Genomic DNA, 17,223 nt, shown 5'->3' on the forward strand with positions numbered 1-17,223 from the left:
CACGGAGTTGATGCCTAAGGCGCCCCTTTTGGCCAGTTGAATTTAGAAGCCCTTTTAACGACCAGTTCTAGCGAACCAGTGCGAACCGGCTCCAGCTCACCACTGGCCAGCCCTAATGGGAAGCCACATCAAGGGGTGCACGTCCTGCTGTCATAGCTTGTGGGGGGTGATGGTCCAGTCTCTAGACAATCTCTGTTATTCACCAGGCCCTGGGCTTAGTTTTTTCAAGACTAAACCAAACAACCCCATGATTCTCAGAGTAGGCCTTTGGGCTCCAGCACCCTGTTTCTCTCTATGGCTCTACTGACTTCAGACTCTTGTTAGGGACTTCAGGGAGCAATGCAGCTAGTATCTACAGCAACACAGGGTAGCATGTGTTAGTCAGCTGGAATACAGTATTGGCAAGTCCTTCAGTCAGCATGGAAAAGCCAAGCTTAAGTCCGCGTCCATATTGGCTGAAGCAACTGCCTCGTTATTCCATGGTCTCCCAGAATCCATCTCCGCTGATGTCTCTCTGACTCTGTGTGCAAAGAGTAAAATGATACCCAGTCACTGTTCCATCCTCCATAGCCAAAACACTACAGTCCTCTGGGCCTTCACATCTCTCACCTCCGCTGGGCAAGACAAGAACTAACCCTGCACCCCCTGTAATAGTCTGGACAGGTCCTAATCCCACTCCCACACCTGTTAATTCACAAAGAGTGAAGCTGAATGCAGGTTAAGTAGAACTTTATGAAACCCCATGTATTGCTCTGCCCATGTGGCTGAGTTGCTTCCAGCCCAACTCCTCACCTTCCCTGTTCCCTTGTCTCGTCAATAATAGTCCCTTCCAGGGAACACTGGCCCTCTGACTCCAGTTTCACTGATCATGATACATCTTCCCTATTTCACAAACATTTTAATATAAACATTAAAAACAAAGAATTGATACCCAGACCCCAACCCTGTGTCTCTTTGGCCCAATGCTGCTAGCACATAGCCGAGTTGCATTCTCATCTTTACCACAGACTCAGCTGGTCCAGTCTTTGAGATGGTTTGTTCTCCACAACAAGCGACCATAGTGGGTGCAACCTCTCTGTCTCCCTGTCACCTGTCTCTGTGAAGTCTCTTCCCTCCCTGTGGGGCTGGCCTCTGGATGGTTCTGTCCCTTCTTTCTGTGATGATCTTGGTACACTCTCTCTGGGTGCTGAGTCTGCTGGCTTGTAAATGCCTCCTGTTCCTTTGGCTCACTTGTCCCTTGCGTAGTCACCCCATATGCCCTGGGTGCCACTGTACCCCTCATGACTCCTTTGGTCCACTCCTCTGGTGTCTCTCTAAGGCTGGATCCAGGGCTGGTAGGTCCTTGGCTGACCTGTTTGTACTCTAGGGCCTGCTTTCTTCAATTGTTGGCCATCTGTTCTCGGTGATATCTCCAGCCTTTTGGCTTCAGTGGGTCTCCCCTCACTGGAAGCAGGGTTTTGGTCCTTTGCCCCACCAGAGCCCACATTGCACTGTTTTGGCAGCCCTGTGTTGGGGTATTTCACTGTTCCAAAAATGCTAACAAGGGATCTAATTAGGAGAAACATTCTTATGTAGCAGTCTTTTAGCTGTTTTCACAGGTGACTCCACCTTATCCTTACTCTGTGGGTATGCTGGGGAAGAGGTGGTGGTCAAACTCCCATTTTCATTCAAATTCCTGTCATAGACTGGGCCATAGGCAGTCAGACCTCATGGTCAGAACAGAGGTAGCCACGCTTAGTGATCAGAGCAGGGGTGGGGAACTGGAGGTCAGCAATGGAGACAGAGATGGGAGTCAAGCCCAAGGTCATCACCAGAGTCAGTAGCCAAGGGCGGGGAATAGAAGCAGGGATCTGAAACAAAGCAGGAGGGCAGGAACCAGGAACGGGATAAGAAGGTAGGAATCAGGAACAAGACAGGGCTGAAGATTCACGTGAAAAGGCAGCGTCAGCTGTAGCAGCCAGCCAGGAATACATCTAGTTGCTTGGACAACTTCCTGTGTCTCCTGGCTTGAATAGCGAGTCTGGGCCATTTGGAGGGGCTGGATATCTCCTCCAACTGGGGGCTTTGTGGGCAGTGTCTACAGTGAGCTAGGGCCCACCAGCCCACAGTCCTGCTGGCACTTGTGAGCTGCTGTGTGGTGCTCTGGTCTGAGGACTGCCTGGAGATCAGCAATCCCTTGAATTCTTCTGAGGCAAAGCGATATCCATTGTCTGTGAATACAGGGTCCAGTAAGCCGTATCTCACAAAGCCGACCTTCAGTTTTCCAGTCACTGACTGGCTTCTTGATTCAGCCTCCCAAAAATGTGAACAGTAGTCCATTATAATCAAGTATTGTTTGTCACTGAAGGTAAGTCCCCACTTACCTTTTCCCATGGTTGGATGGGCAGCTCATGTGGTAATAGTCTCTTTCTGCTGGTGGTTATAACATGACTGGCAGGTGTCACACCCTTCTATCAAGGATGTGAGTTGTATATTCATTCCCAGCCAGTAAACACATTCTCGAACTGTCAATGCCCATGTCTAAGGCATGTATTTTTTGCACAACATCACGTGTAATGAGGCAGGAACAACAGCTCTCTGTCCTCAAAATATGATTCCATCCTGCACACTCAGCTTGTCTTTAATTTGAAAATATGGTTCTGCTCCTACCAATACTTGGCTTTTGTCTTCTGGCCACTTTGCTAGTACTGCTCTCTTGACTGCCTGTAGCTGGATGGCCTTTTCGGTAGCCTCTTAGATTTCCATCAGCTTCACTGTTGAAACTGGAAGACTAAATCCATTAACATGCTGCACAAAGTCCTGATCCCCTTTCCCCACCTCACTGATACTGGGTATATTTGCCCTGCTCAGGAGTCAGCTGACTCCAGTAATTGACCTGGACAGTATCTGATCTCCGCCTGGTAGCACTGGAGTGCATCGACATGTGTTGTAATCGTCTGGAGCACTCAGAAGGGGGGTTGCCATAGACTCACAGAATCATAGAACTGGAAGGGATCTCAAAAGGTGTTTTAGTCCAATCCCCAGCACTCATGGCAGGACTAAGTATTATCTGGACCATCCCTGAGAGGAGTTTGTTTAATCTGTTCTTAAACATCTACAATGATGGAGATTCCACAACCTCCCTAGGCAATTTATTCCAGTGCTTAACCACCCTGACAGGAAGTTTTTACTAATGTCCAATCTAAACCGCCCTTGCTGCAATTTAAGTCCATTGCTTCTTGTCCTGGCCTCAGAGGTTAAATTCTCAGACTTTAAGGTCAGAAGGGACCATGATGATAATGTAGTCTAACCTCCTGCAAATCGCAGGCCACAGAACCTCACTCACCTACTCCTGTAATAGACCCCCTAACCTCTGGCTGAGTTACTGAAGTCCTCAAATCATGGTTTAAAGACTTCAAGTTACAGAGAATCCACCATTTACACTAGTTTAAACCTGCAAGTGACCCATGCCCCAGGCTGCAGCGGAAGGTGAAAACCCCCAGGGTCTCTGCCAATCTGATCTGGGGAAAATTCCTTCCCAACCCCAAATATGGTGATCAGTTGGACTCTGAGCATGTGGGCAAGACCCACCAGCCAGACCCCTGGGAAAGAATTCTCTGTAGTAACTCAGAGCCCTTCCTATCTAGTGTCCCATCATTGGCCACTAGAGATGTTTGAGGCTAGCAGTTTCAGATCAGCAACATGCCATGCTAGGCAGTCCCATCATCCCACCCCCTCCCATAAATTTATCAAGCTCAGTCTTAAAACCAGTTAGGTTTTTTGACCCCACTGCTCCCCTGGAAGACTTCACTCTTCTGATGGTTAGAAAACTTCATCTAATTTCAAGCCTAAACTTGTTGATGGCCAGTTTATCTCCATTTGTTCTTGTGTCCACATTGGCTCTTAAATAACTCCTCTCCTTTCCTGGTATTTATCCCTCTGATATATTTATAGAGAGCAATCATATCTCCCTCAGCCTTCTTTTGGTCAGGCTAAACAAGCCAAGCTCTTTGAGTCTCGTCTCATTAGGTAGGTTTTCCATTCCTCGGATCATCCTAGTAGCTCTTCTCTGCACCTGTTCCAGTTTGAATTCATCTTCCTTAAAACATGGGAGACCAGAATTGCACACGCTGTTCCAGAGGAGTTCTCACCAGTGCCTTGTACTACACTTCCCTGTCTCTACTGGAAATACCTTGCCTGATGCATCCTGGGACTGCATTAGCCTTCTTCACAGCTTCATCAGATTGGCAGCTCACAGTCATCCTGTGATCAACCAATATACCCAGCTCTTTCTCTTCCTCTTCCCTTCCAACTGATAAGTCCCCAGTTTATAGCAAAAATTTCATCCCATTTCTATTACTAGTTTTCAAGGTCATCCAGATCTTGTATGATATTCCGGTCCTCCTCCATATTGGCAATACCTGCCAACTTTGTGTCATCCGCAAACTTTATTAGCCCTCTCCCACTGTTTGTGCCAAAGTCAGTAATAAAAATGTGAAATAAGATTGGTCCCAAGACTGATTCCGAAGAAACTCCACTAGTAACCTCCCTCCAGCCTGACAGTTCACCTTTCAGTATGACCCATTGTACTCTCCCGTTTAACCAGTTCCTATCCACCTTCCAAACCTCATATTAATCCCATCTTCTCCAATTTAACTAATAATTTACCATGTGGAACTGTATCAAATGCCTTACTGAAATCCAGGTAGATTAGATATGCTGCATTTCCTTTGTCTAAAATATCAGTTATCTTCTCAAAGAAGGAGATCCGGTTGGTCTGGCATGATCTACCTTTTGTAAAACAATGTTGTGTTTTATCCCAATTACCGTTTACCTCTATGTCCTTAACGACTTTCTCTTTCAAAGTTTCTTCCAAGACTTTGCATACAATTGAGGCCAAATTAACAGACCTGTAGTTTCCTGGGTCACTTTTTTCCCTTTCTTAAAAATAGGTACTATATTAGCAATTCCCCAGCCATAGGGCATGACCCCTGAGTTTACAGATTCATTAAAATTCCTTGCTATTGGACTGGCAATTTCATGTGCCAGTTCCTTTAATATTCTGGGATGGAGATCCTCTGGGCCCCCTGATTTAGTCCCATTAAGCGGTTTGAATCATAGAATCATAGAATATCAGGGTTGGAAGGGACCCCAGAAGGTCATCTAGTCCAACCCCCTGCTCAAAGCAGGACCAATTCCCAGTTAAATCATCCCAGCCAGGGCTTTGTCAAGCCTGACCTTAAAAACCTCTAAGGAAGGAGATTCTACCACCTCCCTAGGTAACGCATTCCAGTGTTTCACCACCCTCTTAGTGAAAAAGTTTTTCCTAATATCCAATCTAAACCTCCCCCACTGCAACTTGAGACCATTACTCCTCGTTCTGTCATCTGCTACCATTGAGAACAGTCTAGAGCCATCCTCTTTGGAACCCCCTTTCAGGTAGTTGAAAGCAGCTATCAAATCCCCCCTCATTCTTCTCTTCTGCAGGCTAAACAATCCCAGCTCCCTCAGCCTCTCCTCATAACTCATGTGTTCCAGTCCCCTAATCATTTTTGTTGCCCTTCGCTGGACTCTCTCCAATTTATCCACATCCTTCTTGAAGTGTGGGGCCCAAAACTGGACACAGTACTCCAGATGAGGCCTCACCAATGTCGAATAGAGGGGACGATCACGTCCCTCGATCTGCTCGCTATGCCCCTACTTATACATCCCAAAATGCCATTGGCCTTCTTGGCAACAAGGGCACACTGCTGACTCATATCCAGCTTCTCGTCCACTGTCACCCCTAGGTCCTTTTCCGCAGAACTGCTGCCTAGCCATTCGGTCCCTAGTCTGTAGCTGTGCATTGGGTTCTTCCGTCCTAAGTGCAGGACCCTGCACTTATCCTTATTGAACCTCATCAGATTTCTTTTGGCCCAATCCTCCAATTTGTCTAGGTCTTTCTGTATCCTATCCCTCCCCTCCAGCGTATCTACCACTCCTCCCAGTTTAGTATCATCCGCAAATTTGCTGAGAGTGCAATCCACACCATCCTCCAGATCATTTATGAAGATATTGAACAAAACTGGCCCCAGGACCGACCCTTGGGGTATTCCACTTGATACCGGCTGCCAACTAGATATGGAGCCATTGATCACTACCCGTTGAGCCCGACAATCTAGCCAGCTTTCTACCCACCTTGTAGTGCATTCATCCAGCCCATACTTCCTTAACTTGCTGACAAGAATACTGTGGGAGACCGTGTCAAAAGCTTTGCTAAAGTCAAGAAACAATACATCCACTGCTTTCCCTTCATCCACAGAACCAGTAATCTCATCATAAAAGGCGATTAGATTAGTCAGGCATGACCTTCCCTTGGTGAATCCATGCTGGCTGTTCCTGATCACTTTCCTCTCATGCATGTGCTTCAGGATTGATTCTTTGAGGACCTGCTCCATGATTTTTCCAGGGACTGAAGTGAGGCTGACTGGCCTGTAGTTCCCAGGATGCTCCTTCTTCCCTTTTTTAAAGATTGGCACTACATTAGCCTTTTTCCAGTCATCCGGGACTTCCCCGGTTCGCCACGAGTTTTCAAAGATAATGGCCAATGGCTCTGCAATCACAGCCACCAATTCCTTCAGCACTCTCGGATGCAACTCGTCCGGCTCCATGGACTTGTGCACGTCCAGCTTTTCTAAATAGTCCCTAACCACCTCTATCTCCACAGAGGGCTGGCCATCTCTTCCGCATTTTGTGATGCCCAGCGCAGCAGTCTGGGAGCTGACCTTGTTAGTGAAAACAGAGGCAAAAAAAGCATTGAGTACATTAGCTTTTTCCACATCCTCTGTCACTAGGTTGCCTCCCTCATTCAGTAAGGGGCCCACACATTCCTTGGCTTTCTTCTTGTTGCCAACATACCTGAAGAAACCCTTCTTGTTACTCTTAACATCTCTGGCTAGCTGCAGCTCCAGGTGCGATTTGGCCCTCCTGATAACATTCCTACATGCCCGAGCAATATTTTTATACTCTTCCCTGGTCATATGTCCAACCTTCCAGTTTGACTTCCAGTTTGACTTTTGAGTTTGACTTCTGCCTTGGGTGTTGTAATTTCTACTTCCATATCCTCGTTCCCATTAGCCACCCTGCCACTGCTCCAAAGCTCTTCATTACCCTCACTAAAAACTGAGGCACAGTATTTGTCTAGGTGTTGGGCCATCTTTAATCTTCACCCCATCCTCAGTGCTTAGCAGTCCCACTTCTTCTTTCCTTGTTTTCTTTTTATTTATATGGCTATAGAACCTTTTACTATTGGTTTTAATTCCCTTTGCAAGGTTCAACTGTGCTTGGCTTTTGGCAGTTCTCCACTTTATCCCTATGCTTTCCAAACTCCAAGAGGTAGCTTTCCTTGCGGATCCTTCCCATCTTCCATTCTTTTTAGGCTTTCTGCTTTCTCTTAATCACCTGTTTGAGATGCTTGTTTATCCAGCTTGGTCTGCAACCCTTCCCTTTCACTTCCTGCACCAGTAGTTCTAGTTCCTCCATTTTGTTACCCAGGCTCCTGGCATTGTTGCACACACATAACAGTTGTTTCTGCTCGGCAAGGGTACCGGAACAATTTGTATAGTGGTGGTGCTGAGAGCCACTGAACCAAACTATAAACTCAGAATATAATGGAAACCACTTCAAGGTAAGGGGGTGTGGCAGCACCCCCAGTTCCAGCACCTATGCTGCTTGGCATCGCCCAGATTCCTCACACGATTGGGTACGGTCATTCTACTGCCAGTATTGCCTACCTGATTGTTAGCTTCATTGGCATTGGCACTATCTTTCCTCTTAATGTCCATTCTCCTACCCACTCCTGTATTCTTTCTTTCTTGATTTTCCTCCCATTCAGTGTTAGAATCAGGCATAGAGATTACATGAGCATTGCCCACCCGTCTCCCCCAAGTTCCTAGTTTAAAGCTCTTTTGATCAGTTGTGCCAGCCTCCATCCCAGAAGGCTATTTCCCTCCCTACTCTGATGGATTCCATCTCACGAGAACATCCTCTGTCCATGAATTGCCTCCCAGTGGTTGAACATCCCAAAGCCCTCCTTATAGCACCATTGACTGAGCCATCTGTTGCTCATCATAATCTTGTCTTGCCATCAGAGTGGATGCTTCCATTAGGACCCTCTTCAGCCTCAGGTTCACATGCTGTATTTCAAGGAATCCCTGTTGAGGTTACAGGGCCAAACTATCCCGATGAGTCGAAAGAATATAAATATGGCAGGCGACCAGCTTGGCTTAACGGTGAAATCCTAGTGGATCTTAAACATAAAAAAAGAAGCTTACAAGAAGTGGAAGGTTGGACATATGACCAGGGAAGAGTATAAAAATATTGCTCGGGCATGTAGGAATGAAATCAGGAGGGCCAAATCGCACCTGGAGCTGCAGCTAGCCAGAGATGTTAAAAGTAACAAGAAGGGTTTCTTCAGGTATGTTGGCAACAAGAAGAAAGCCAAGGAATGTGTGGGCCCCTTACTGAATGAGGGAGGCAACCTAGTGACAGAGGATGTGGAAAAAGCTAATGTACTCAATGCTTTTTTTGCCTCTGTTTTCACTAACAAGGTCAGCTCCCAGACTGCTGCGCTGGGCATCACAAAATGGGGAAGAGATGGCCAGCCCTCTGTGGAGATAGAGGTGGTTAGGGACTATTTAGAAAAGCTGGACGTGCACAAGTCCATGGGGCCGGACGAGTTGCATCCGAGAGTGCTGAAGGAATTGGCGGCTGTGATTGCAGAGCCATTGGCCATTATCTTTGAAAACTCATGGCGAACGGGGGAAGTCCCAGATGACTGGAAAAAGGCTAATGTAGTGCCAATCTTTAAAAAAGGGAAGAAGGAGCATCCTGGGAACTACAGGCCAGTCAGCATCACCTCAGTCCCTGGAAAAATCATGGAGCAGATCCTCAAAGAATCAATCCTGAAGCACTTACATGAGAGGAAAGTGATCAGGAACAGTCAGCATGGATTCACCAAGGGAAGGTCATGCCTGACTAATCTAATCGCCTTCTATGATGAGATTACTGGTTCTGTGGATGAAGGGAAAGCAGTGGATGTATTGTTTCTTGACTTTAGCAAAGCTTTTGACACGGTCTCCCACAGTATTCTTGCCAGCAAGTTAAAGAAGTATGGGCTGGATGAATGCACTATAAGGTGGGTAGAAAGTTGGCTAGATTGTCGCGCTTAATGGCTAGTTAATGGCTAGTTAATGTCTAGTTAATGTCTAGCTTAATGGCTCCATGTCTAGTTGGCAGCCGGTGTCAAGTGGAGTGCCCCAGGGGTCGGTCCTGGGGCCGGTTTTGTTCAATATCTTCATAAATGATCTGGAGGATGGTGTGGATTGCACTCTCAGCAAATTTGCAGATGATACTAAACTAGGAGGAGTGGTAGATACGCTGGAGGGGAGGGATAGGATACAGAGGGACTTAGACAAATTGGAGGATTGGGCCAAAAGAAATCTGATGAGGTTCAATAAGGATAAGTGCAGGGTCCTGCACTTAGGACGAAAGAACCCAATGCACCGCTACAGACTAGGGACCGAATGGCTAGGCAGCAGTTCTGCGGAAAAGGACCTAGGGGTGACAGTGGACGAGAAGCTGGATATGAGTCAGCAGTGTGCCCTTGTTGCCAAGAAAGCCAATGACATTTTGGGATGTATAAGTAGGGGCATAGCGAGCAGATCGAGGGACGTGATCGTTGCCCTCTATTCGACATTAGTGAGGCCTCATCTGGAGTACTGTGTCCAGTTTTGGGCCCCACACTGCAAGAAGGATGTGGATAAATTGGAGAGAGTCCAGCGGAGGGCAACAAAAATGATTAGGGGTCTGGAACACATGACTTATAAGGAGAGGCTGAGGGAACTGGGATTGTTTAGTCTGCAAAAGAGAAGAATGAGGGGGGATTTGATAGCTGCTTTCAACTACCTGAGAGGTGGTTCCAGAGAGGATGGTTCTAGACTATTCTCAGTGGTAGAAGAGGACAGGACAAGGAGTAATGGTCTCAAGTTGCAGTGGGGGAGGTTTAGGTTGGATATTAGGAAAAACTTTTTCACTAGGAGGGTGGTGAAACCCTAGAATGCGTTACCTAGGGAGGTGGTAGAATCTCCTTCCTTAGAAGTTTTTAAGGTCAGGCTTGACAAAGCCCTGGCTGGGATGATTTAATTGGGGATTGGTCCTGCTTTGAGCAGGGGGTTGGACTAGATGACCTCCTGAGGTCCCTTCCAACCCTAATATTCTATGATTCTATGATCCTGTACCTTAGCTCCCAGCAGACAGCACCCCCTTCTGTTCTCCAGATCAGCTCAGGCCTATCTTTTCTTCTTAGTAGGGAGTTACTAATCACATAGACCAGCCTCTTCCTGGTGTTGGTGCAATTCTCTGGCCTTCTTCCTGTTCTCTCTGGCTGCAAGTCTTATTGTCTCTTGTTCTGCCTTGCAATCTTCTGAGAGTCATCCTGTATCCTCCTCTGAACTTTTGGTATCTCCATTGACTCTTCCCCTCTTCTTATAGGACTAGCTGCTCTTCTCTTCTTCCTGGCCCTCCCATCTTCATTCACTGACTGCTGAGCCCCTTCTTCATTTTCCAACTTATCAAACCTGTTCCTGAGCTCTATTTCTCCTTCACTGGCTGGTCTTTTCCTCTGCCTGATTCTCATAGTCACATGCTTCCCCTGGCCACTTTCCTCACCCAGCAGTTTCCCCTCAGAGTTCTTCAGTCCAGCTTTCATCTGTGAGTCCTGACTTTTCCCTTCAGCCTCCTCTTGCCTTCCCTCCATCATCTGCTCAAATCCCCTTCAAAACTCAACCACAGTTTCCGCCTGCATCTCAGAACCTCAGATCTTCTCTTCCATCAGCTTTATCAGGCAGCACTTCATACAAACCAAGTTCTTTTCAGGTACCTTCTCCAGAATAATTTACAACCTGCAACCTCCACATCCGGTCATCTTCTCTGTCTCTTCCATGCCACTGCTGCCTCTGTCTCTGTCATAGCCTTCCCGCCTAAACTCCTACTGAGGAAAAAACAACAAAAACAAAAAAAAAACAAAAAACCCCATACAAACACCAAACCAAAAGCAGAACTCTCCTTATTTTCAGCTGTTTGCTGGCTCCTATGCTGATGCTCCAAGATGGTCTCAAGGGATCTGTGGTCTGATTGCACTGTGACCGGGTGGCCAGAAGTGTATTGATGGAATTGTCAAGCAGCCACTGGCCAAGTGCTACTCCCAGGCTTAAGAGTAGTCTCGGCAACGCCTCTCAGGCAATCTGCTCAATTAGGGGTTTCAGCTGCAGCAAGCTAGTTGATTCCAAGCCCAGTTGTGGGCTGTCATTCCTGACTTTACCACACCCTTCAAGGGCACCTCCCTGTGGTCTGTTTTCTCAGGAGGAGACCCGGGGCATGGATGTTTTCATAACAAGCTTGATCAGGGCATCCAGATCAGCCGGTGGCTCTAGTCACGCCAGTTTACGTTTGATCTCACCTTTGAGGCTGAGCCGGAAACGGTAGCTGCGCACAGCCTCTTTCCGTACAGCGTCGGCTATCAGACACCATAGCTCCAGGGCGTAAGTAGCAACTGGCTGGTGTCCCTGCCACAGGGTTTGGAGTGTGGCCGCATGCCTATGGCTCAGGTCAGCAAAAATTACTGCCGGGGCTTGAACAAAGTCCTCAGATTGGTTCAGGAAAGGGCTAGATTTTTCCAGGAGCGGGGAGGCCCAAGCCAACACCTCTGCAGTAAGCAGGCTAGTGATACGTCTCACCCGAGAGCGGTCAGTGGAGAAGGTGGGGCAGGACGGCAGGTGCAGCAGGAATAGGAGCCGGCACTGGTCCATAAAACTATGGAACTGGCTGAGGTCACCATCAAACTTGTCTATCAGGGGAATTTTAGGTTCGTAAGGAGGAAGTTACAGATGATGCTACATGCCTGCAGTGTAGCATTCTGCGCCTGCAAGGTGTCTACCTGCCACTGTAGGTTTTGTATGACACCCACTTTCTCTGACAGAGAGATGCTGGCTTTAGTGGGATCCACTCCAGTAACTGACCCACTCCCACTTCCCTTCTTTATCTTCTTTTTGGTTGGGCTACTCAGTGTCACAGACTGGGACAAGGGACAGTCAGGCCTAGTGGCTGGAGCCAGAGTCAAGCTACAGGAGCCAGAGCTGAGGGTCAAGGCCAGGGTAAGGAACCAGGAGTCAGAAACTGAGCAGGAGAGCAGAGCTGGAGTGGGCTGGAGCTGGGCAGAAACAGGGCTCGAGCAAGGCTGGGAACAAAGAGACACAGGAACAATCACAGCTGTGGGTATAAGCGTTGAGCAGCCACTGGCCAAGTGCTACTGCTGGGCTTACTAGTAGTCCTGGAAATGCCTCTCAGCCAACTGGGCAATCTGGCTGATTAGGGGTTTCAGCCATGGTTACCTAGCTGATCCTAGCCCAGGTATAGGCCCTCATTCTTATGCCCTCCTGCCCGCGGGATGGACAAGCCCTGGCCCAACCCCCCACTCTCCCCGCCCCTGGGATGGACAAACCCTAACCCAACCCCCATCCCCACCCCCAGCGGATGGACAAGCCCTGACCCTGCACCCATGGATCAGACCCCATGGTGCTAGGCACTCTGCACACACACAATACATAGACAGTTTCTACCCTAAAAGACTCAGAGCCTAAGAATATGGCTGGAGAAAGCAGGAAGGAATCTAAACTGGGCTAGGTGAGGGGCACAGGTGGCTATGGAGTTGGGCGGCATATGCAGCAGTCACAGCACTCCAGCTGCCCAGACATTGCCAGGCTCATGAGGACAGCAGACAGGACTGAGAGTCCCCTACAGCTGTGCCCCATCCTGGGTGCCTGCATTCATCCCATGGTGCAAGACGCTCTATGTAATGGGGTGAGTTCTGTACGTACCGTTTTTGCCCTGCTGATCAGGCACCGGAGTAAATCCTTGATGCTGTTGGCCTTGTTTCTCTGGAAATACACAGTGGCTTGAGTTTGGCCATACCATGTGGCAAGTGGCCCCACTGGCCAGCCCAGTTCCAGCTTTGGAGGCTGCATGTCAGACATGAGTGGGAAGTAGGTACCAGAGCTTAGTTCAGAGAAAAGGGAGGCCCTGTCCTCAGTGTCTCCCTCTTTGGGCTCGGTCTCATGCCCCTTCCTTGCATTAGGCTCCGGGATACTCTGGCTTCTGTGCTGGCTCATGTAGTCCATGTCTAGGGGGGAGAGAAATGGCAGCTCCTGTTCCTCGGCAATGGCTTGCAGATAGCCAGGCTCCCCCTGCTCCAGAAAGGCATCCATAGCCAGCCTGGCTGTCTCACTGTGCTGCAGCACCAGGGGGATGGGCTTCCTCCACCACAGCTTCTTCAGCTTCTCCAACCGACTCCGCAGCGGTCCAGACACCCCAGGACTGTCCCCAGAGCCCCTCTGGAGCTGGGACCCGGCCTGAACATGGTGGCTGAACATGATGAGAGCTGCTGCTGCTAACCCTCCGGAGGTTCTGCCTGTTGTGTTCTTCAGCAGCTGTCTCTGGCCCACCCTTCCAACACTCTGTCTCTCTCTGATTTTCTTCAGCTCTTTCACAACGGGTTCCCCTGGGGCTGTGGGACTTGAGAGCTCAGTGCACCTTGTTGCTTCCTCTCTAGGGCTGCCAACAGGTCCTTAGGAGAAGGGACGTCCCTTATTTCTTCATCTCTGCACAACAAGTTCGGGAGTTGCTGAGTGCTGAAAAAAGCAGCAAGAAATACCCCAGGCGAATGTAGGTGAGTCCTGTTTATTAATAATAATATCGGGAGGGGTGCTAAGAGAACAGCCCCTTATTTTTGAAATACAGTGTTGGCAACCCTACCTGAGTCTGCATTAGTTGTCAGTTACTGCTGAATATCCCTCCACTCCGGGGGAAGAGGTAGTTTTCAGCAATTCTTGCTCTCAGTTTTGTTGGCTGCCGTTGTGATTCTCAGTGTCTGGCTTGTCGCTTCCAGATAGATTCAAGAATTAATAGGCCTCACGTACTGACACCCAGGCAGATTTCTGCTCTCACCTCAGCTTGTCTGCCAGCCAGGGTGCAACCTGCCGGGTCAGGTCCTGTGCTCAGAGTGGAATGCAGATGTTGAATCTTGTTCCAAACCAAACATGTTTCTCAGTGGTAATTATAAAACAAATGCAAATATCACAAGCAATTAATGATAGCCAGCCAGGCAGCAAACACAGAGGAGACAGCCACTTGCTCACGATCACGTTGTCTGCCTGAAGCACCAGTCTCAGACCAGCCTTTTCTGCCATCAGCCCCGTAGGAGCTGACATGCATTTTCTTGGTTTTTCCCCCGAATACACATCTTAGGGGCACAGAAGCCAAGATGTCTGAGAATGTCCGTTTCTCATACAGTGCTAGAACAGCATCACTATGCACGTTATGGGTATTTTCAGTGCTGTGTTGAGCCCAGTCTGCCCGTGCTATTAGGGAGCCTTTAATACAGGGTGACACATCTGGAGCTGTCACTTTGTACTTTGCACCCCTTCTCTGGTGCTGAATGGTATGTGTTACTGGTCTGTACGATTTCAGGAAGAAAAGCTCTACACAGGGGAGCTGATTTTCAGCAAGTAGGTGCATGCTCGATTGCACAACTGCTTGCATGTGCTCTGCCAGAACTGAATGCAAACAGCTGAGATTTGAGCTGTGCATGGCTAGTGTGTAGCCAACCCCCCAATTTGCACATGCACATTGGGTCATCATCATCATCATCATAGCAGCCGGTAGCACAGACCGTATGTAACATTTTTCGTCCATAGATGTCAAGGGTGACAGCAGTATTATTATCCCATTTCCCAGAAAAGGAACCTGAGACCCAGGGTGGCAAAGGCCAACATTTCCAAACTCAATGGCCATCACGGTCACTAGGGACTGACGGGGTCAGCACTCCTGAGAATCAGGCCATGTCATTTCAGGCAAGTTTTAATATAACTACACTTTTAAGATGAGTCATGAGGCTGCATTATACTCACTGATGGGCGGCAGGTGCACAGGTTCTGAAGTGCTGAGAACTATGATTCTCCTCCCAGTCATTATCAGAGAAAATTACTTTACTTCCAATGGATTTGCTTTCAGGGTGGGGGTGTGCATGGTTTCTGTTAATGAAGATTGTCAAGGTTCCTTCCCCACTCTGAACTCTAGGGTACAGATGTGGGGACCTGCATGAAAACCCCCTAAGCTTATTTTTACCAGCTTAGGTTAAAAATTCCCCAAGGTACAAACTATTTTCCTTTTTCCCTTGGATTTTATTCCTGCCACCACCAAGCGTCTAACAGATATATAACCTGGAAAGAGCCCTCTTGGGAACGTCTTTCCCCCCAAAATCCTCCCCAAACCCTACAACCCCTTTCCTGGGGTAGGCTTGATAAAAATCCTCACCAATTTGCATAGGTGACCACAGACCCAAACCCTTGGATCTTAAGAACTATGAAAAAGCAATCAGGTTCTTAAAAGAAGAATTTTAATTGAAGAAAAAAGTAAAAGAATCACCTCTGTAAATCAAGATGGTAAATACCTTACAGGGTAATCAGATTCAAAACATAGAGAATCCCTCTAGGCAAAACCTTAAGTTACAAAAAGACACAAAAACAGGAATATCCATTCCATTCAGCACAGCTTATTTTCTCAGCCATTTAAACGAAACAGAATCTAACGCATATCCGGCTAGATTATTTAGTAAGTTCTAAGACTCCGTTCCTGTTCTGTCCCTGGCAAAAGCCTCACACAGACAAGAGAACTTTTGTTTCTCTCTCCCCGCCCCCCCAGCTTTGAAAGTATCTTGTCTCCTCATTGGTCATTTTGGTCAGGTGCCAGCGAGGTTATCCTAGCTTCTTAACCCTTTACAGGTGAAAGGGTTTTTCCTCTGGCCAGGAGGGATTTTAAAGGTGTTTACCCTTCCCTTTATATTTATGACACACCTTCTTGGCCCTTTCTGGCAAGATGTTGCATGGCCATTGCTCAGAAAGCTCTGGCTTGATGCCAGCAGTGTTCAGCCTGCATCTAGCCTTCCAGTGCAGGCTCAGATCATGGAAAAGGCTGTGGTGACACAAGTCTCCCAGTATCTGGCTCTCATGAGGTTCCCTCACTACAGGTGACACCTCCTGCTGGCCGTCACAGGGAGTAGCTCTGCCAGCCGGTGTGCCTGTTCCCGGTGGTGACTCTCCCATCATCGCTGCCTTTGTGACTGGTTGGGAAGTTTAACTTAAGTGTTACCCACCAGTCCTGGGAGTATCTGCTCTCCTTTTGGCAGCCTGCCCTGACCATGGCATTTTCAGGGAGGGTTGCCCCAGGCACGCCGGATGACACCTACCTCCAACTATTAGGCCATATGGCCTACATACCACACAAACACAGCCTAAACAGACACTTTGCAATGCCACACAGTCAAAGACTCTCTACACCAATGGATACAACCCAACAATGTGTGTGTGTGGGAGTCCCTTTTACACAGACTCCACCTTCAATGATTCTTACAACTGATGCCTCCTTGATAGGCTGCGGAGTCCATGTACAGCACCACACAATTCAGGGCAGGTGGTCTCCCTCCAAGACACTGTTACACATAAATCTCCTGGAACTGTGCGCGGTTCACAACCAGTGCTTGCTCTTCCTGCCCTTGATCAGGAACAAGACTCTACGGGTAAGGACGGACAACATTGCCTGCATGTTTTATATGAACCGGCAGGGAAGGGTCAGGTCACACTCCCTATGCACCAAACCCATGAAACTATGGAACTGGTGTATCTGGCACAGTGTCAGCATATCAGCCTCGTACCTCCCAGGTTGTCAAAACACTACAATACGCTGAGCAGAGAATTTTCTCAGAATCACGAGTGGGAACTAAACTGTACAGTCCTACAGAACATATTCAAACACTGGGGTCACCCATCCATTGACCTCTTCACGACATCCCAGAACAGCAAATGCTGGCAATTCTGTTCGAGAGCAGGGCTGAGGTCCCAATCCCTGGGAGATGCCTTCCTTCTCAAATGGGATGCACCTCTGCTAAAAGTGTTTCCTCTGATCCCCCTGTTCTCAAGGTTTATACACAAAATATGAACCGACAAGGGCAAAGTCATCTTGGTAGCCCCCAGCTGGCCCAGACATACTTGGTACTCGTACCTGTTGCGGATGACAGTATGCACACCGCACACTCTTCCACTTCGGGCAACCCTTCTATCACAGGATGCTGGGAAGAAAGGGGCAGTTGATAGT

At 48.2% G+C, this 17,223-nt stretch overlaps 1 protein-coding gene across 1 annotated transcript in view; it reads right to left on the reverse strand.

Annotated features, from left to right (window-relative positions):
* FAM83C (family with sequence similarity 83 member C) overlaps positions 1-14,128 on the reverse strand; it is a 35,954-nt gene extending 21,826 nt beyond the window's left edge. Inside the window, exon 1 of the mRNA XM_073310047.1 lies at positions 12,894-14,128. Coding sequence (XP_073166148.1) covers positions 12,894-13,445 — 552 coding nt within the window. The 5' untranslated portion in view covers positions 13,446-14,128. The remainder of the gene's footprint in view (positions 1-12,893) is intronic.
* Positions 14,129-17,223: the final 3,095 nt, after the last annotated feature.

The sequence above is a fragment of the Lepidochelys kempii genome, chromosome 13, assembly GCF_965140265.1.
Source record: "Lepidochelys kempii isolate rLepKem1 chromosome 13, rLepKem1.hap2, whole genome shotgun sequence".
NCBI classification, from domain to species: domain Eukaryota; kingdom Metazoa; phylum Chordata; order Testudines; family Cheloniidae; genus Lepidochelys; species Lepidochelys kempii.